General features: G+C 36.9%; 1 protein-coding gene across 1 annotated transcript in view; it reads left to right on the forward strand.

Moving 5' to 3' along the window:
• The window catches only part of LOC121389105, a 32,001-nt gene extending 16,758 nt beyond the window's left edge, over positions 1–15,243 (forward strand). Inside the window, exons 6-9 of the mRNA XM_041520720.1 lie at positions 10,889–10,972; positions 12,022–12,095; positions 13,105–13,206; positions 14,720–15,243. Coding sequence (XP_041376654.1) covers positions 10,889–10,972; positions 12,022–12,095; positions 13,105–13,206; positions 14,720–14,989 — 530 coding nt within the window. The 3' untranslated portion in view covers positions 14,990–15,243. The remainder of the gene's footprint in view (positions 1–10,888; positions 10,973–12,021; positions 12,096–13,104; positions 13,207–14,719) is intronic.
• Positions 15,244–23,382: the final 8,139 nt, after the last annotated feature.

Raw genomic sequence — 23,382 nt, forward strand, 5'->3', positions numbered from 1 at the left:
CTCATTTAATTTTAGCTTAGTAACTAGTTTAACATGTCCATATACCACTAGGGTTTCGAACACGCCTATCCCGAGTCCGGCCTCCGATAGGATCGGGGGTCTGGCTTGGGATAGGGATATTTAATTTTAACCAGAAATATATACTTTATATTTTATACTTTCAGATGTGCTACCAGTTCGACTTGTAGTGTTTATATTTCCTATCGTGCTGGTCACATTTCTGTACGGAATTCGATGGAGAAGAAGACGTTTGAAAAGAAAGGTAATTAGGGCTTTAATACGAGCTATTTGTATAAATTTGCATCCAATAATGACACGTAACAGATGGGATTGTCTTGTCTTGTTTTATTATTTAAATAAGAATTGTTTCTCATTTTTTAGGAATTTATCGATGTATAAAAGTCACAAATGGTATAAAATCGCGTAGTACAAACAGTACAAGCAGTGTACCTTAAAACACTCAAAAATAATTTCTTTCGTTCTTACCGTCAGCCATGTTCTGTAAATAAGCGTAGGAATACATGTATATATACTATTGGATGTTTTGGGTTTTTTTTTTAACAGAATAAAAACAAATAAAAAATATATTGTAATTTTTTTAAATTTATAACATGAATATCTCATCCAGTTTCCCTTATTTTTTTAATCGAGAAAACAGGTCACTTCCTTGTTCTATTTTTAAAACGATCACCGAACTGGGTCATTGGGCTTCTCGCCCATCCAGCTAAAAAATAGTTCCAATCGATCTTGGTCTTCCGTGATGACGTATTTTTATGAGGTTTATGGAAGGATAACGCTTGGTTTTTTAGTGACGTCAGCCAATCAGAATACAGTAAATCGTATAAATTCGGAAAGTTTGTAATTATATCATAATACACATGCCATTTAAAGGCATACTGTCACAGATTTAAGGACCTTATTTCTTTTTTAATGAATAATAAATCAAAATTACATTAATTTTTACAGACCAAATCTAACTATTGCATCACTTTAACTACATCATGATGGAGTAAAATCCATGTCATACCTCTCAGCAATGTCAATTTTTGAATTATGGACCATTGCCATAATTCAATTATTTTTATAATAAGTGGAGTATGGTGGTTACATAGATGGTTGAATAAAGTACATTTAAGGACAAAAAATATATATATATATATATATTTTAGTAATACTTTGTTAGGCCATGTAATAGGTCAGTGGTCTGTGACAATATGCCTTTAAACATTCAGAAACCGATAATTACATTAAATTATGTCTGAGACATCATTCATATGTCTACGATCGATCCCCGTCGGTGGACTATTTCTCTTTCCAACCTGAGCACCATGTCTGGTATATCACAATGCCGGGGTATGTGCTACCCTGTCTGTGGGATGGTGCATATAAAAGATCCCTTGCTACTAATGGAAAAACAAATGTAGCGGGTTTCCTTTGTAAGACTTTATTTGAGAATTACCAACTGTCTGACATCCTGTAGCCGACGATTAATAAATCAATGAGCTCTAGTGGTGTCGTTAAATAAGAGAAACGTTATTCATTCCTATATGTGTTCGTTATTTTAGATCGAATATTGTAAACCATTTCACACTAGAATTGGTGCAAACTTAGTCTTACATACGTAATACACCTTCAAGCTATATTTGAACCTTTTAAATCCCAGCAATTTTTAGTTTGAAAACCGATGACAATCAATACGTCACAGGAGGTATTAATGCTATAATGTTCACCTAACGGAACCGGAATAACATAACACAGCATGTAAGCTACTATAAGGTTTCCTGTGGAATTGTACGGTTCCATGCGGTCGATTACGGTTCCACGTGGTCGATTACGTTTCTGATGAAGATTTACTTCCGGTACCTAAAACACGGTAATTTATAAGTCGCATCGTGCGGATTTTATGACGTCTGTTAACCATGATAATATCATCACCTAACGCTAATCAGGATTGTCGAACATATAATCAATCTTAGGACAAGATAACTGTCAACCAAAAAAAAAGAGATAAAGAAATATTTTATTTAACGACGCACTCGACACATTTTAATTACGGTTATATGACATCAGACATATTATGGTTAAAGGCATACTGTCACGGATTTAAGGACCTTATTTCTCTAGAAATGGTTAATAAATAAAAAATTACATTAATTGTTGGAAACCAAATCTAATAAATGGAGTATGGTGGTTATGAAGATGAGTGAATAAAGTACATTTAGGGACAAATCAAATTATTTTTGTTCAGGTAATACTTTGTTAGACTATTAAATAGGTCAGTGGTCTGTGATAATATGCCTTTAATGACCACACAGATAATGAGAGATGAAACCCATTGTCGCCACTTCATGGGCTACTCTTTTCGATTAGCAGCAGGGGATCTTTTATATGCACCATCCCACAGATAGGGTAGTACATACCACGGCCTTTGATATACCAGTCGTGGTGCACTGGCTGGAACGAGAAATAGCCCAACGGGCCCACCGACGGGGATCGATCCCAGACCGAGCGCTGTACCACTGGGCTATGTCCCGCTCACTGTCGACAAAGGCACGAAAAACACGTTATTCAAGTCATTTGAACCATATTATTTATATGTAATGTATAAGGTGTTAACACCGTTTATAATACAGTGTTAAGATGCCAGTGTGAAAAATGCTCGTAAATATAGCTTTTATTTAAGGATTGTCTGTTATTTATTTTACGTTAAAGTGACATTCCCGAGTTTGCTGCATTGTAAGATATTTCCGACTAATAAAATAGTCCTACGATTAAACTTACATATTAAATATATTTTCTTGTTTAGAATATCAGTGACTGTATATTCAATGTGTTTCTGGTCGTCTTAATATTTGTAAGAAGCCCAAACTGGATTTTGTCTTCAAATAATTTCGTACGTACGAAAAAATCCTTTTTAGGAAATAAAATGAAATATAACCTAGTCCATATATTAGAACGATTAGAAACACGTTTAATATACAGCCACTAATATTTTACGTAGAAAAATATATTTGATATGTAAATACAGTCGTCAAAAAGTCTCTGTTAGTCGATAACATCTTAAAAATTGCAGCAAACTCAGGAATGTCCCTTTAATCGGGGTATATATATATATATATAAAAAAATACATGGAGGGGAAGGGACTTAGCCCAGTGATAACGCACTCGCTTGATGCGCGGTCTGTCTAGGATTGATCTCCGTCGGTGAGCCCATTGGGCTATTTCTCATTCCAGTCAGTGCACCACGACTGGTATATCAAAGGCCGTGGTATGTGCTATCCTGTCTATGGGAAGGTGCATATAAAAGATACCTTGCAACCAGCATCGGTGGTGTCGTGGTTAAGTCATCGGACATAAGGCTGGTAGGTACTGGGTTCGCAGCCCGGTACAAGCTCCCACCCAGAGCGAGATATAGCGACTCAACGGGTAGGTGTAAGACTTCTACACCCTCTTCTCTCTCACTAACCACTAACAATTGACCCACTGTTCTGGACAGACAGCCCAGATAGCTGATGTGTGTGCCAATGACAGCGTGCTTGAACCTTAATTGGATATAAGCACGAAAATAAGTTTAAATGAAATGAAAATGATCCCTGGCAATCTAATTAAAATTAGCTCCACTATTACATGTGAATCTAACACCAGCCAGTTGGAGCTCATGTCCACCAATCAAAACCTTACTTGCAGAATCCTGTTTTTTTTTATACATGGAAACAAAATGTGTTGCAATTTGTGAATGAAGGACGTCTTGAATACTGCACTATTAATCAAAAACTTGACCCATAGCGTCCGTCTCCATTAATCAGAGTCTTAGTTTGCGTCAGAGAGCCCGCACCAGGGGTAAGTTCAGCCAGCCATTTTTCGCTAACACTTTCCGGAATGGTTTTGACATTTCTCATTAAACCGAATGATCACTTCCAGAACCAGCCAATAACGGCTTCCTGAACAAAGGCGATGTATTTCGGTCATAATATATAGAGAATAATACACGATTGGCCGTTAGATACCATTTATCTCATAACACGTCGTTTTAAAATGTATCTAAAGGACACGAATGTATTATTATATTTTATTATATTTCTTACATATCCTCAAAAACCATGTTTTAAGCAAATTTTAACATCTTTTTCGACTAAAAAGTTATTTACCGCCGTTGCACTTGTAGCTGACTTACACGTCACAGACACATGACTCAGGTTAACTATACGGCACAGTGTAATTGATTTCCATCGCGCTGTTTTTTTTTATTGGACGTATGGCATTGGTGACCTGGTCATCACCTAGGAGCATCCAGTCGTGTGTCTTGAAATTATTAACACACGTACATGAATAACACATGGTGTTCTCACCAACGGGTGCATAAGAAAATAATATAAATACCTTGGTGAATGCGTTGGGTTTTGCCCCATCCCAACCACTGCTCAGCGACTAATTTGTATCAAAAGCTGTTATATCCTGTCAGTGAGAAACTGCATATAGACATCCTTGCTGGTAATTGTAGCCGAATATTATAAGTAATTTCTTTAAAACGAAAGGATCCTCCACCTCAGTGTGAGCACTGTCAGTATACTCTGACGGTACGCCACATTTTGGTGGAGTGTACTCATCTGACAGAAACTAGAAAATATATCTTTGTACACCGAAATGTGATGGAATCCTTTCGATTCCATCCAGAACTTGTATTACAATATTTACGTGATAATAACTTTTATTCTAAGTTTTAATTCTATTTATCTGTGATATTTGTATTTTTTGCACAGTTCTTTGCACTGTCTTTTATTTAACTTTTGAATTTTTATATTGATGTTTCTTATCACATTATTGTTGCATTTGCCATAGTTTGACACCATACAGCCGATGTATTTGTCATTCATTCATTCGTTTATTCTTTCATTCATTCATTCTTTTAAATGAAAACACACACACACACATACGCATATATATATATATATATATATATATATATATATATATATATATATATATATATATATATGAGAGAGAGAGAGAGAGAGAGAGAGAGAGAGAGAGAGAGAGAGAGAGAGAGAGAGAGAGAGAGAGAGAGAGAGAGAGAGAGAGAGCAATCTAATTAAAATTAGCTCCACTATTACATGTGGATCTAACAGCAGCCAGTTGGAGTTCATGTCCACCAATCAAAACCTTACTTGCAGAATCATGCCAGTGATTTAAAAATAATTTGAAAACATTCCGAATTATCCTGAGGGTATACGACATGTTTCGTGTGAATTACGAATGCCTTAAAACATGTTTTATTTTATAAAATAAATAATTTGTAATGTAAAACTGAAGACTGATTTAGTTGGGGTTTTTTTTATAAATAAATAAATAATTTTTAATGTAAAATTGAAGACTGATAACCCATCCCGTACATATTGGTATGGTTAACTGTACTGCGGCCACTAAAATAGACTCGCCCGATATTTTTAGAATTTGTATACTCCCAAATAACGTTATAAAAGGCGAAGTGTGATTGGTCAATATTTAAATTATTATTTACAGACGAAATGTTACCTGGACAGTGTTGTTAGCAATCCGATTAAAATTAGTTCTACTGGTCTAAATAAGGCATTCGTAATTCACATGAAACATATCGTATACCCTCAGGATAATTCGGAATATTTTCAAATTATTTTCAAATCACTGGCATGATTCTGCAAGTAAGGTTTTGATTGGTGGACATGAGCTCCAACTGGCTGCTGTTAGATCCACATGTAATAGTTGAGCTAATTTTAATTAGATTGGAGAGAGAGAGAGAGAGAGAGAGAGAGAGAGAGAGAGAGAGAGAGAGAGAGAGAGAGAGAGAGAGAGAGAGAGAGAGAGAGAGAGAGGGAAGATACACATAAAGGTTTTTAAAATAATTAAAATGGTTCGGTTGGATGTTTTACTGAACAATTAGATAATACGTCATCAAGGCCGTATCTCTGCACAATGCATCGTCCAATGGGTATTTGGCAAAATACTGGTTTATTTTATTGAATCTATATCCAGTGCCTAGTCTGTAAGATGACAGACACTCCTGAGGAGATCCCATCCTCCTTGTACCGCAACAAAGAGGACTGCCACACCCAGACTAGTTTAGTAAATCAACACCAGCACAGGACAGAGCTCATTGGAATATCAAACCAGTGACGCTATCAAGTGTTAGAGATAGTTAAACACATCCTGGCCCAAAGGTGGAACCTTCTATGAGTACTGCTACCACAGCTGTAAAGTCCGTCACTGCATCTTAAAGCGATATTCCTGAGTTTGCTGCATTGTAAAATGTTTCCGACTAATAAAATATTTCTACGATTAAACTTACATATTAAATATATTTTCTTGTTTACAATATCAGTGTCTGTATATTCAATCTGTTTCTGGTCGTCTTAATATTTATAAGAAGCCGAAACTGGATTTTGTCTTCAAATAATTTCGTACGTACGAAAAAAATATATTTTAGGAAATAAAATGAAATTTTACCTAGTACAAATATTACAACGACCAGAAACACGTTTAATATACAGTCACAGATATTTTATGCATAAAAATATATTTGATATGTAATTACAATCGTTAACAAGTCTCTGTTAGTTAATAACATCTTAAAAATTGCAGCAAACTCAGGAATGTCCCTTTAAATAATGAAGAAAATAGATGTGCAGTAGTCTTACCAAAAAGATGAAAAATATGTAATAGCATCAGCTATTCGATCTTATTGAAATTTGTTTAAAAGGATTTCCGTGTTTTCTGTCTGATTTATTATTAAAGTAAATAATAATGCATGTTAGACCAACGTTTTGAAACTGGCAGCTTTCAGTGTCAGAAATCAGTCTTCACATATATACTCATCTTGAAAAATCCCGGGCGGGCTTGCGCGGGGGGGGGGGGGGGGGGGGGTAGAAGAGAGAGGGTATAGTGGGTCCAAGATCTGTTATATTACATTTAAATAAGTATATAAAGTAGTACAATTTTCAAGGTCATCTTAATATAATAAGACAGACCCAGTCACTATCGACTGCAATCGTTCAGTGCATCAAACCTTACCAGACCGAGCCAGCGCAATATCTAGTTTATATGTCTGTCTGTATGTATGTACATGTATAATATATATATACATGTGAAGATTTAAATAATGGAGAATACTAGTATTGGTTAAAAAAAAATGTTCGTTTAATTCATTTGCCTTGATGATTTACCATTTCAACAGTAGTCTGCATCATCAGAAAGCATAACTTGTTCAGCTGTATTACAGTATATATACATCCTTGAACACATGTGTGGCATTAGAACTATCGAGACACAGACGAATAAACATTGTAACATGGAGAATTATTACAAATAAACAATGTAACTAACATGTGAGAGGCGCGCAATAGGCATTATCCTATGCTAACTCTCGATTCAATGGAATGTCAAACAGCTTAATGAAATGTTTTTTCTTTGGAGTCCAAAAGTATATTAACATTTTGTTCTTTATTGGCAAATACGTTTTAGACGGCATTTCCTCGATTTCTCTCCAGTTCAACCAAGCGGATATCAGCATTTCGATCGACACACCAAAAAAAACGTCTTAATAACAAGTCACGTGAATAAAATTACTTTGACACAATTGACCAGACATCATCATAAAGAGCTGTATGAATGTCATCAAAACAACTGGCGCGAACACCAATGACGCTTGCCCCACACATATCAAGTAATGAACCTACGAAATGCCGTCTAAATCAGTTAGAAGGCTTAAGACGTTTCTTCAGAAATAAAAACGGACTCCGCTTCGCTCCGCCCCTTGTTATTTCTGAAGAAAGGTCTTAATGCCTTCTAATTTATACGTATATTGGAAATATCTTTGAATTATCAGCCACACAAGAAAGAATATGTTTGGAAACATGCAGGTGTCTGTGTTCGGCATGAACAATTAGTTGTCTGTGAACAGTTAATTCTTTTTTAAAGGTGAACTGACTGTCTGATATAAATTTCATCACAGTTTGTACATTTCAAAACATACATTATATTTGTTGGTGAGCAAGTCGTATTGCTCTTCACAGTAAATTCTTTTGCATTTATATTAAATGTTGAACCTATGATCGTGTATAACAAACACATGACCACTCTTCTACAATCCCGCCCTTGTATGTATATTTTAGATATCAAGACAACTACTTCTCCAGTGTGTACACATTAACAAAACGTTGTACACAGACGACCGTCCTTTGTTAGTGACAGCGGCGCATAGCAAGGGAGACAACTTCAGCGTATCCTTTTTACATACCTCGTCAAGGTCTTGATGTACAATGTACACTGGAACGACTAGTAAGATTGTGAATGTGCATTCAATCCAGGGATTCGGGTTAAGAAATGTTTGACATCCAATTGCCGATGATTAATAAATCAATGTGCTCTCACGTTCTGCAGCTGTCGTTTCTGGTGACAAACAGTAGGGTTTTGAAAGGTATAGGAAGGAAGGAAGGAAGGAAGGAAATGTTTTATTTAACGACGCACTCAACACATTTTGTTTACGGTTATGTGGTGTTGAACATATCGTTAAAGACCACACAGATATTGAGAGAGAAAACCAGATGTCGCCACTCCATGGGCTACTCGTTTCAATTAGCAGCAATGGATCTTTTATATGCACCATCCCACAGACAGGATAGTACATACCACGTCCTTTGGTACACCAGTTGTAGAGCACCGGCTGGAATGAGATGAAAGGTATAGATTACATGGAACGTAGTCTAGTGGAGATATTGTTTGATTACACACACAGGTAACTTGTATAATTTTATTATCGATGATACTAATACATTTGTAGAGTTCAGGCGCAAAACCCGATAAATCTATTTTAGTAATTTTCTGCAAAGAGGTTATTTTTTTGTTATGCTTTCTATGTAAACTGAGTATGAAAATCAGAACATAACGCCTTGAACTGAGTAATGATAGTAGAAGTCGTTTTGGGGCTTTTTATAGATAAAAAAAATGGCGTTATCGGTTTTTGCGCCTGAAAGCTTCATTTATACCTAGTTTAGAAGATATGAACTATGTATCAGATACATTTGATATACTGAAAAGTAGGGTCACCACACACCTAGATTTTATTGGATAGAGACGAAGAAGATGCTAATTAAGGATGCTGTCAGGCGCAGATTCAGGCGGGGGCCTCTTGGGCCCGCCCCCTATTTTTGGTCAAACAATATATATTACAGAATACACCAAAAATGCAAAGTTATCCCGACCATCTGTCAGGGACCTTTAAATTCTATTTTTAAAAACAACAACGGCTTTTGGGCCCCCTCTATTAAAAGATTCTGGATCCGCGCCTGGCTGTTAACGAGACACTGTTACAATTCAATTAAGAAGAGTGCTTGTAAATGATGTCAGGAAACACGGAGCTGGCAGTGGCGACTTTAACATCAATCTTACAGACATGTACTCGCACATGTGACTTACAGTCAACTAACAAGAGACATGCTTCTATTAGAACTAGTGAGCAATGGTTGATAATAAATGTAAAGAGCTAAAGAAACAGAACTTCCTAGTATTTAATCATTTTAAACTGTCTGGTAATAAAGAGCTGCTGCCAGTGTATTGTAGACTGAGAAAGGAGAAAGAAAAGCACGAGGAGTCGACAGTAAATGATCTTATTGAAAACTGTAACGTGTTCTGGAGGAAGGAAGGAAATGTTTTATTTAACGACGCACTCAACACATTTACGGTTATGCGGCGTAGGACAGCACATTGATTTAGTAGGCCTAATTACCGAAAGGAAGGAAATGTTTTATTTAACGACGCACTCCACACATTTTATTTACGGTCATATGGCGTCGGACATATGGTTAAGGACCACACAGATATTGAGGGAGGAAACTCGTTGTTGCCACTTCATGGGCTACTCTTTTTCGATCAGCAGCAAGGGATCGTTTATACGCACCGTCCCATAGACAGGATAGCACATACATCGGTCTTTGATATACCAGTCGTGGTGCACTGGCTGGTCCGAGAAATAGCCCAATGGGCCCATCGACGGGGATCGATCTTAGACAGACCGCGCATCAAGCGAACGCTTTACCACTGGGCTACGATCCGCCCAGTGTTCTGGAAGAAGATTGGAAAACTAACCAAAAGTAATAATCATGTCACTCAAACAATTAGGCAAGAGCAATAGGATGATTATTTTAAAGACGTTTTTAATTTAACCTATATTCCAGTTGACTTTAATGTTTTAGATCGTGCAGAGGATAATAATAGCCATGATGAACTTACATGTGATATATATTCTGTTCTTAATGATATTTTAAACAGATATGTGACACAAAAAATATCGAATCGGCAACAAAACATTTGAAGTGTGCAAATAAAGCAGCTGGTCTAGATGGTATTAAGGCATACATGTTTCAGTGTTGTAGGTAGTACTGAACCAAATAACTTCCGGTTGGGTCAAAGTTCGAGGTGCACCGAAGTTTTGATAGAGAAGTGAACACCACAACTCCTGTGATTGGTGATAAATTTGATTGTGTTGGTTGTAAAAAAAAAAAAAAGTTTCCTCTGGGCAAAAACTGTATGCAATTTTTTTTTATCTAGTACCACAGTGTCAGATAGCCTTGTGTGTGAAACATGGGGTACCTGTAAAACAAAGTACTCGAATTTTATGCCGAATCAGGGTTATCTCAGAAATGAGCAGCTTGACCCCCAATTTCTTTCTGATTCACTTTAAGGGTGAGGGGTGGTAGTATTTATATCCGTGGCGTTTATGTCAATTGATATGATGCAGATAAAAGTTTTAGCCACATATGTTACTGTTGTCGTCTATGGGATTTGATTTGGTAGTATACACCCTGTAGTACTTTATTGATGCCATATCTTGTTGCTATATTTAATATTATGTCAACAGGTATGTTCCCTTCTGAATCGGCCAAACGAATTATTGTACCTCTCCATAAGAAGGGCAATGTTAACTGTGTGAACAATTATAGAGGTATATCACTAATGGCTATTTTGGGGGGAATGCTAACTTCAAGACTTCCAAGCAGGCTTTAGAAAAGGTTATTGCACAGCAAATAATATTTTTATTATACATTGTTTAGTTCAGAAATATTTATCAATCAGTCGCAGTCGATTTTATTGTATATTAATTTTGTTGATTTCAGAAAATCCTTTGAAGTTACTTTGGTATTCTATTATGAACAAGGGAATTCATGGAAGATTACTTTCAATGATAAGAATATGTATTCTAAGGTTAAAGGGACTGAGTTTGCTACATTGTAAGATGTTTCCGACTAATAAAATGTTTCTACGATTAAACTTACATATTAAATATAGTTTCTTGTTTAGAATATCAGTGTCTGTATATTCAACGTGTTTCTGGTCGTCTTAATATTTGTAAGAAGCTCAAACTGGATTTTGTCTTCAAATAATTTCGTATGCTGATGACCTTTGTATATTTGATGACACTGTTATTGGATTGCAGACAAAAACATGTATATATATATATATATTATGTACGTGTTGTACATCCTGGGGATTGCAGGTCAAAATGGACAAAAGTAAAATATTAGTTTTTAGAAACGGGGATATTTTGCGAACAAATGAGAAATGGTATATGAATGGTAAACAACTGAAAATGTCTACATATTACAACCTTTTAGGTGTGTCATTGTCCACAAGATTATCGTGGATTAAGCAACAGCGATCGTGGTGAATGTTTGTTAAAACTACTGTTTATGGCCGATATAATACAGTCCATATTCTTGGACCGGCACTGGTCGGGTCACTGAGGTGTTACCGGTTCTGACGTCACTAGTTGGCGTTTGTTGTTAAAGGCTAAAACAATGGCTGCGTATACTAAATTTTAATTAAATATGCGATTTTTTTTGTTTTGTTATAGAAAAAAAAATCCTTTCAACTATAATTAGATGACTATAGTACTTAGCGGCCAAAAGCATTAATTTAGCCTTCCTTTTAAGCAGTAGTTGTGTTTGGGTTTTGTGTTAATACAGTAATTATGTTATAATGTTCCTGCATTAGGAATAGGCTTACAGTTGTTTTCCTTTAATAACCGACAGCTTCACTTTCTGTACTTCAACGTTGAAGACTGCGTGGTGAGTATAAGCTCTAAATCTATCCTTTTAAAAATTTATCATACTGTTATTTAAATATTTTCTAGCAACATGTGTTTAATTGCATTTTTTGTTTGTTTGCCATATGCATGCCGCCGGTTACACTATAGGGCTATGAGACACGAAGGGAAAACACAAGTCAAATGTATGGAATGCAATACAATGGGATGATTTGGCATTCATGTTCAGCACTGGAATTAAGATGCATAATGTTATTTTACTTTATTGCTTAGTCTCATTATCATCTAGTCTGAACTGAACTGTGTACTCGAGTCCAATATTTTGGACATGTAGAGGCCTTAATGAGGTTGTAAGATCACTATACATATTTCGATCTCATTACAACAAGTAACCATTTAACTCATTTTATTAAACCACTGTTCGTTTCATTTCGTATAGACGAACAAAACTAATATTGACAACGGGAAGAACATAAACCAAAGAATTGTGTAACATCATATACTTTACAGTGATTGGCCAACTGTACTTATCTCAGGGTTAGTCAACACTAACCCTGGATTTGCTAACCCAGTTACAAATGTGTTTCAGCAACACGTTTGGTTACCAATGATTAATAAACCCTGGTTTAAGGAATTCAACTCCCAGTTAGTGTTAACATAGGCTTTGAACAACTGGACCCAGAATTTACTCATAAATAAATAATAACAGTATAATATTTTACTAAATCTTGTATAATAATAAAACGTAACTGTTGTATAATAATAATAATGATAATAATAATAAGATTAATGATGATAATAATGATAATAATAACAATAATAATGATAATAATTGTTATGATACATTCGGTCTACCGGAGTTGGTAACACAAGTCTATGACGTAATTCCGGTCTTATGGTCTTTTCCACTAGTGCGCAGTAAAAGTTGATAACTTTTGACAGTCTTCTTTTATTCTCAAGTTCAAAAGAACTTAAACAATACTACTACTACTACTACTACTACTACTACTACTAGATATTTAACCTTTCAGACGGACGTCAACCTTCTGATATGCAGCTGTCTGAATGAGGACTCTGATAAACTACTTCAGCTGATACAGTTGTACACACGGGACGTCAACTACATCAGTCAGGTGAGAACATTATATATCGCAGCCAGGTACTCGAACCGTTGGGAACAAAAGGACCCTGACACGAACCCCGCCGAGGATGTGTGTGGTCACATTGACAAGTAGAAGGCGATTAGTACAACCTGTCAACGTTCATGGAGTAGGAATATTGAGTAGAAGAATTAAAAAGCATTTTTATTTCTGAAAAATAAAAAGGTATTAAATAAAACTAACTTTTATATGTCAATTCTGCCAGGACGTGACATTGTATCTTTTGAAAAACAATTTAATATACTAATTATGAATACAAAGAAGACAAAGTAGTATTTTTATTTGCAGTATATTTATACATATGATGTACTGATACCTAATTTTTAAATATGGCGCAACAGTAATAAATTACTGCAAAATATAAATGTCACGTCCTTAAAATAAAACTGTCATTAAAACCCATAATACAATAGTAAATTGGCAATAGAAATAGTTTATAGGGTTATGGGTGTTAACTTTAAGCTATAATAAAAGTTTAGTTTAATAGATCATTTTTAAAATTCCATATCCATGAACCAAATAGCATGGAATAGCCCTTTTATGGAACGACAGTTTGTTCACAACATGCCAATAAACCACTCTAATGGATATAATAATAATAATAATAATAATCATATATATATATATATATATATATATATATATATATATATATATATATATATATATATATGATTTGAACATGCAGTACAAAGTAACATACCTCTATCCTTTATTGATTTTGTATGCTACACATAACTTGTCTTTCTTTGGTTGTCATATGTAAATAAATAACATATGTGCTGTGTACATGCAGTTTTATACACACGGAAAAGCAACTATAATATTATTGGTTGTAAATATTAAGGCAGAGAGGAATTGTACTTGTAAAAATGTAGGAAATTGCATTTCAGGACATATAGTTTTCAAAATTTTCCGGGGATCGTCCCCCCCCCCCCCCCCCCGAACATTTTTTAAAGGGACATTCCGGATTTTCCTGCAATTTGTAAGATGTGATCGACTAACAGAGACTTGTTAACAGTTGTAATTACATATCAAATATATTTTTCCTGCATAAAATATTAGTGGCTGTATATTAAACGTGTTTCTGATTGTTCTAATATTTGTACTAGGTTAAATGCCATTTTATTTCCTAAAATATTTTTTGAAGACAAAATCCAGTTTGAGCTTCTTACAAATATTAAGACGACCAGAAACATATTGAATATACAGACACTGATATTCTAAACAAGAAAATATAATTAATATGTAAGTTTAATCGTAGACATATTTTATTAGTCGGAAACATCTTACAATGCAGCAAACTCAGGAATGTCCCTTTAAAAATGTTGCTTTGCTCCCTGGATTTCAGTCAACCCCCAATGTCTACTTGCTTTCGCCGTGCCTGCAAACATAGCAATAGTTTAAAATTCTGCTGGGGTGTCGGTAATCGACTATTCCTTTCGTCTTAATTATCCTTTCCCTTTTTCTCCCCTTTCAAATGTAGGTGTCGCTAGCTGAACGTCTGACGGTGATGATGGCGGCGCCATACGCCTTGAAGCTTGCGTGCTTTCTCCTGCCGTACTCTGCGCAGGAGCGCCACACCAACAAACTGCTGTGCCTTTGTCAGTTCACAGAGGAATGTGTGTCGTCGTTCATCCACTTCTATGCCAAGGAAGACGTCGCAGGACTTGTCCAACTCTTCACAATCAGTTTATTTTGTGCCACGCCGGCTAAGGATATACGAAGGATATTTGACAGCACGGTACCCGTCTGACGATCGGTGGAGACGCTAATTGGGTCTAGAGAATTCGGCGTCACGTCTGCCAAATTAATGTCCAGATTTTAATTTATTTTTAATGTGCTTGGCCATGATTCCGCTGCTGCCGTATCCTGTTAACTTAAGAGTTACAACTAACCTCATTGGCAACCTTTCTACAAACTGAGGCTGAAATGGCAATTTAGGGCATCAGGACTGGAATGAAATATAATAGATGTTTAACGACACCCAGCACGAAGGACGGGGATGGAGTCCAGATATATATATATATATATATATATATATATATATATATATATATATATATCGTTAAAAGTGTATGTTTATCTCTACATGACAGGCTTGTTTCGTGAGAGAGTTGAATTGCTCTCACTCATCAGATGTAGATTTAATTACACCGTCAACGGAAAGCTGATGACGTAATGGACTCTGTGACGTCGAGGTTACGTCACTATGCAGGTCTATAGGAAAACGACTACTACTATATATATATATATATATATATATATATATATATACATTGTTTATTTCTGCTCTGTTTGCGACAAATTCATTTCATATATAGGCCTAACGTAAGCAAAAAATATAAATTCTAAATGTGATTTTAGTTATTATGATGCATTATATATTATTATTATTTATTAATTTTTGTTTTCATTTCTCTTCTAATTCAAAATGTAAATTCCATAGCCTTATGATCTTGTTATCAAAACTGATGTGTATGGGGTCAATGAGGTAATTAAAACTGTAAAATTATCAGATATTGGGCGGTATGTTTTGTATAAAAATGTAATAATATGACTTGACAAAAGCAAATTTCATGTGTAATGTTGTTTTTACATTTAATACTCAAATATGACAAGACAAGACAAGACAAGATATTTATTCAGTTATTGAGGCCACATGACCAAGATAACTACTTTTAAAACAAATTAATCGTGCGTGACTTGTGTACAAATTGCAATACATATTGAATTTAAACTGGTAGATTAAAAAAAAACCCAAAGGCTATTCATTTAATACACTTTATATTTTGATATATATGTAGCTATCAACTACTTCAATAGCTTTTTTTAAAGATATATGTTCTTTTGCTATGATTATTAGGGTTCAGCTAGGTTTACTAGCACGCGCGCGCGCACGCGTGTGTGTGTGTGTGTGTGTGTGTGTGTGTGTGCAACAGCTGATATACATATATATCTGTGCGCAACAGCTGATATACATATATATGTGTGTGTATACAATATATACATATACACTATAGACATGATAATATTTTTTTAATATTAAAAATAACATGTTCATTGTCACTTGCACATAAACAATCCACAGTTAGGTGGGCGTTCGGCATTATCCTAGATAGTACACGGTTAGTCGCGGGTTCGTGAAAAACAATTTACTGCTAGAACCATAGTATGTCGTCAGGAGTGTTGTTTAATGTTAAGTAAACCGGCCTCGGTGGTGTCGTGATAAAGCCATCGGACATGGGGCTGGTAGCTACTGGGTTCGCATCCCGGTACCGGCTTCCACATAGAGCTAATTTTAACGACTCACTGGGTAGGTGTAAGACCACTACACCCTCTTCTCTCTCACTAACCATTAACAACTAACCCTGTGTCCTGGACAGACAGACCAGATAGCCGAGTTGTGTGCCCAGGATAGCGTGCTTGAACCTCAGTTAAATATAAGCACGAAAATAAGTTAAAATGAAATGAATGTTAAGTATTACACGATATGGATTAAGAAACCTTGTCGACGTCTCAGGACCAATGTACGTGACTATTTTCAGGCTCGACGTTTTTGCTTACTTGACCGATTGACACCAATTAACAGTTTCTCTTACAAATATAGTACTGGAATCATATGGCATTTTGTCGTTGAACTAAGTAATCCTCGTATCTTCATTTTTTTTAAATTTTACATGGGAAGGAACAAAAACGTATTTTGGTACAAGCTGATTCGATGTATCAAATGACTCTTAAGGTAGTACTAAACCAAATAACTTCCGGATGAGTCCAAGTTCGAGGTATTTATTTAAAGACAGATTAAATACAAATTATTATTATTATTTACAACAATGAACGGTAGGATGTTTCTCGCTCCAGCCAGTGCACCATGACTGGTATATCAAAGGCCGTGGTATGTGCCGTCCTGTTTGTGGGGTGCATATAAAAGATCCCTTGCTACTAATGGAAAAATGTAGCGGGTTTCTTCTCTAAGACTATATGTCAAAATTACCAAATGTTTGACATCCAATAGCCGATGATTAATAAAGCAATGTGCTCTAGTGGTGTCATTAAACAAAATAAACATTTTTTTTTTAATCCCATTAATTTAAATCATCCAAGAATTTTGATATTAGTTTTAATTAATTTAATTAAATGCTGTGGCTCACTTATCAAGGAGGGATCTACTTCAACAGAATGAGAACTGTACGCTTGTGTTGTTTTCATCATCACAACAGACACGGTATTTGAATAAAATAGTTTTATTAATTACAAAACCTGCATTGTTGAGAGTTTAGAGGTACATGTTTAGAGCTACAAAGGAATCTAACTCTTAAACGCCGATAGCGTTGTTTTAATGGAGTTATCTTTCGTGTATTTTAGAAAAATATTTGAAGTCGTTCACCGGCCTCGATGGAAGGAAAAGAAAGAAATATTTTATACGACACACTCAGCACATTTTATTTACGGTTATATGGCGTCAGACATAAGGACCACACAGATATTGAGAGTGGAAACCTGCTGACGCCACTTCATGGGCTACTCTTTTCGATTAGCAGAAAGGGATATTTTATATGCAGGGTAGTACATACCATGGCCTTTGATATACCAGTCGTGGTGCACTGGCTGGAACGGGAAATAGTCAAATGGGCCCACCGAAGGGGATCGATCACAGACTGACCGCGCATCGAGCGTGCGTTTTACCAATGGGCTACGTTCCGCCCCTCGGCCTCGACGGTGTCGTGGTTAAGCCATCGGACATAAAGCTGGTAGGTACAGGGTTCGCAGCCCGGTCCCCGCTCCCTCCCAGAGTTTTAACTACTCAACGGGTAGAAGTAAGACAACTACACACCCTCTTCTCTCTCACTAACCACTAACAAACTAACTAACAACTAACCCACTGTCCTGGACAGACAGCCCAGATAGCTTAGGTGTGTGCCAAGGACAGCGTGCTTGAACCTTAATTGGATATAAGCATGCAAATAAGTTGAAATGAAAATGAAAATGAAAAATGAAGTCATTCGTTATGTAGTGAATACTTGGATTAAAGCAAACCAACAAATCGATATAGTGTTACCAGTGGTTTTAAACAACAGTGAGGGTAACAACATTAAATTTAACAATTATAAATGATAACTAATACTTCATTCTATTTAACGTTTAATACACAAAATTAATGGGGCTGTTTTTGAAGCTTACAAAAAACAAACAAAAAACAAGAGTTCATAAGTTTAAATGTTTTTTTTTTTAACGACACCACTAGAGCACATTGCTTTATTAATCATCGGCTATTGGATGCCAAACATTTGGTAATTTTGACAGTCATGGAGAAGAAACCCGCTACATTTTTTCCATTAGTAGCAAGGGATCTTTTATATGCACAAACTCAAAGACAGGATAGCACATACCACGGGCTTTGGCATGGTGCACTGGCTGGAACAAGAAATTACCCAAAGGGTCCACCGACGGTGTGCGCTTTACCACTGGGCTACGTCCCGCCCCTAGAGTTTATAAAGTCCCTTTGATTTCCACAAGTGACTATTCGGGGATTTTTAATACATAATATCGACTACTGTAAGTTCGTCCATACTATAAGATAGGTACGGTGAAAACAAAAAGAGTACTGTAATATACAGCATCAGACCCGGACCCAGGAAGGTCCGCCATGGGCGCACCCAAATAGTCGCAGATCCGTGATATTCATTTTCAAAACACGTGAGTCAAGTGAATTGTGGTCCGTTTTCGTCACGGGCGTCCGGGTCCTGGTTGGTGTTTATGGGTGTTTAGTTAGAGGTAATACTAAACAAAATAACTTCCGGCAGGGTCAAGTTCGAGGTGCACCCGACATTCGATAGAGAAGTGTACACCACAAGTCCTGTGATTTGGTAGTATACACCCTAGAATCACTCCATAAAACAAGCCATGCTCTGTGTTATCGTATATAGTCAGTATGTACGACAACAAAGGTATGACTCGCTCCATCGAGTGGTACTAACTAAACACCCATACACTGAATAACTGAATGGAACGAGTCATATCCTGTGTTGTCGTATATAGTCAGAAGTAACTAGACAGACAGACAGACAGACAGCTATTGTATTAAAGTCTCGCCCACAATATTATATAAATATATATATATATACTACTCAAAAGAATTTAAGGGTCAAAAATTTATAACCAAATAAGTTTCAGAGTGTATTAGATTGATGATGTAAACTACACCCAAAAATTTATTTATTGCTCCATATTTACAAAAAACCACAAATAAACGTCACTGTATACAAGAAAGTCACATGACATGCTGTCAAAGTTGAAGGTTGTCAAACATGGATTTTACACATTAGAACATTCGTTTAATAGTGTGTGAATCCACCACTGGCGCGAATACACTCGACACATCGTTGCCTCATGCTGTTGATCAGACGTCTGAAGAACTCTTGGGGAATGGCCTGCCACTCTGCCATAAGAAGTTGACCCAGATCATGAAGGTTGGCCGGAGGGGCATGGTTATCCCGAACTCTCCTGCCTAATTCGTCCCAGGCGTGCTCTATTGGGGCCAAGTCAGGCGAATATGCTGGCCAATCCATCCTGGCGATACCTTGTTGTCTGAGAAAGTCCGTTACCACCCTGGCGCGGTGGGGTCTGGCATTGTCATCCTGCAGAACTGCCCCGCCGCCAATCTGCTGAAGGCCTGGGAGAACCAACGGCCGGATAATCTCATTCAGATAGCGGATTCCATTCAGATTGCGGATTCCATTCAGATTGCCATCCACCACATAGAGGGGGGTCCTGTGGTGGATAGAGATGTCGCCCCACACCATGACGCTGCCACCACCGAAACGGTGACGTTGTCTAACGTTAACGTCAGCGAAGCGCTCCCCAGGACGTCTGTAGACACGAACCCGACCGTCGTTGAACTGGAGACTAAACCTGGACTCATCAGTGAACATCACTCGACCCCACTGAACACGTTGCCATCGCAGATGAAGCGTGCACCAGTGACGTCTGGCCGTTCTGTGACGTGGTAGGAGTGGTGGTCGAACAGCCTGGCGACGGCAGCGTAGATTATTGGCTCTCAGACGATTGCGTATGGTTTGATCAGACACTCGAGTTCCAGTCGCAGTCCGCAGATTTTCACGTAATCGGCGTGCAGTGGTTGCGCGTTGACGTAGAGCCATATTGGTGATGTAGCGGTCCTCTCTATTTGTAGTGCTTCGGGGTCTTCCCGAACGTGAACGATTTCGAACAGAATTCGTTGCTTGGTACCGTTGCCACAGTCCGCCAACGACACTCTGACCGACACCAAATCTCAGAGCAACATTTCTTTGCGTATTGCCATCCTGAAGCCAAGCAATAGCCATTCCTCGATCTTCGATAGTCAGTTGAAGTCGTACCATTGTCGAATTTGGAGGGTGCACCGTACACGAACGCAAGCTCCAATTATACGGAAATTCAGCATTGGGAACATGGAATACACGTGCAAAGCGTGCAAATGAAGCGCTTTGTGAAAAAGCGAGTTATGGGCACTTAGCAGACCTTTCGCTTTCGCCCTAATTTACGTGCAAATGTAAGCATCTTTTCGCCATTAGAACTAGTCGACAGTGTCAATGACAGTGGATTTTAATTCATTTATGGGTTGCTTAGACCCACTTTCGTCAAAGTGGAACAATACCATGCGTGACATTATGGTCTAGCTAATATAATTGACATTCGGAAAATAATGTCGAAAATATCGTCTGACCCTTAAATTCTTTTGAGTAGTATATACATAATAAAATAATAAAGAGGCCACTCCTTATGGAGTTACGAGATACTAAAACTGAAAAACTATATATATATATATATATATATATATATATATATATATATATATATATATATATATATATATATATAATACACAGTAGACATAAAAGTGTTGAAATATATACATATATACAGGGCTCAAGCTAGGTCTAAATGTTAGGGAGAAGTGACTTCTCCCTCCAGACCGTGAGAGGGAGAAGTTTTTAACCAGAGGGAGACTTGAATTTATTTCTATTTTTGACAGTAATAAACAACACAAAAAGCAACACATTTATTTTTAAAATCGACATGATTCACTTTGCATGTATACAAGTACATTTAGTTTTATGAAAACAACTTATATTTTATTACTGTTTATACTTCAAAGAAACGATATGATCCTAAATACCAAATTACGGATTCATGTGATTACATGTACATTCTTTTATTTTCCTTTGTATTATCTCCAAATTCCTGGTCAGTCAGCCGTAAACGCATGCTGCCAAGCATGTGGGCTCTGATTTGACAAGGCGACTTTAATATCGCTCCAGACACACGGTCAGGGCAAAAAAGAAAGAAAGAAGTGTTTTATTTAACGACGCACTCAACACATTTTATTTACGGTTATATGGCGTCAGACATATGGTTAAGGACCACACAGATTTGTTTAGAGGAAACCCGCTGTCGCCACACAGGCTACTCTTTTACGACAGGCAGCAAGGGATCTTTTATTTGCGCTTCCCACGGGCAGGATAGCACAAACCATGGCCTTTGTTGAACCAGTTATGGATCACTGGTCGGTGCAAGTGGTTTACACCTACCCATTGAGCCTTGCGGAGCACTCACTCAGGGTTTGGAGTCGGTATCTGGATTAAAAATTCCATACCTCGACTGGGATCCGAACCCAGTACCTACCAGCCTGTAGACCGATGGCCTGCCACGACACCACCGAGGCCGGTCGGTCAGGGCAAAGTCAGCGAGATCAAGGCGAAGTTTGGGTTCACTTCGGCTGGTCGCGTGAGCCCTGATATATGACATGAATTAACCATATAAAAAACATTTACGTCTTTTAAAAATATTTGGCGTCTTTTGGCGCATAACACAGACATACGTGAACCGTTAAAAAAACACATAAAATTTGATGAAAATCGTTAATTAAAAAACTAGCTTCTAAAAACAGCGGATATCTAAGATCATCGTAAAGAGGACACTTCACTAAAACGTGGAATTCATCTTCAATTAAAAGGCTTTTACACATAGTGCATGTTCGTTCCTCTTATGGTAGACGTTCATATCTACCAGTTTCTATCCTTAAAGGTGCAACGCCACATCTAAATTTGGAAACAGCACTTCTGTGCATTCCTGGCAAAAGAGTTGACACATATAATTCAGTAAAATATTCACATTTAAAATGTTTGTATTGTCTAAGTTTACCAGTTTACCCACTTATCCGTGTAGACCAATCAGATACATATACTGATGGAAAGAAATAAGGAAACACATCAACTTGTAGACCAAAATTTAATTCACAACTAGCGTAGTAATGTCTGTATTTCATACCAAGTTGTAATGTGGGATTGAATGTCTGTAGTGTTGAATGAGCTGCCTATATGTTTCCAGTCAACTTCTGACAATATCAATTGATTTTTGATGGATTCATTATTTATTGTTGCTATCTGTGTGATCCTTTATTTCTTTCCATCAGTATATATTTCGTAACAAGAATATTCATTAATAAATTTATAATATTGGTATAAAGAGCATCAGTGTTGTAAAAGTAGTCATAATTACACTCTTTAAAAATAAAGAAGTAACTAGTTTAACGTGCTCCTGTACCACATGGCTTTTGAACACGCTATAGTCAATATTAGTCAACACAGATATGACTCGTTCTGTCGAGTGGTACTAACTAAACACCCATAAAGTGAACCACTCCATGGAACGACTCATACCCTGTGTTGTCGTATATAGTTAATATTTGCTGCAACACAGTTATGACTCGTTCTGTCGAGTGGTACTAACTAAACACCCATAAAGTGAACCACTCCATGGAACGACTCATACCCTGTGTTGTCGTATATAGTTAATATATGCTGCAACACAGTTATGACTCGTTCTGTCGAGTGGTACTAACTAAACACCCATAAAGTGAACCACTCCATGGAACGACTCATACCCTGTGTTGTCGTATATAGTTAATATATGCTGCAACACAGTTATGACTCGTTCCATCGATTGAGCCCTTTGGGCTAATTCTCGTTCCTGTCAGTGCTCCACAACTGGTGTAACAAAGATCCCTGGCTGCTAATCGAAAAGAGTAGCCCATGAAGTGGCGACAGCGTGTTTCCTCTCTCAATATCTGTGTGCGGTCCTTAACCA

The sequence above is a fragment of the Gigantopelta aegis genome, chromosome 14, assembly GCF_016097555.1.
Source record: "Gigantopelta aegis isolate Gae_Host chromosome 14, Gae_host_genome, whole genome shotgun sequence".
Classification (NCBI taxonomy): domain Eukaryota; kingdom Metazoa; phylum Mollusca; class Gastropoda; order Neomphalida; family Peltospiridae; genus Gigantopelta; species Gigantopelta aegis.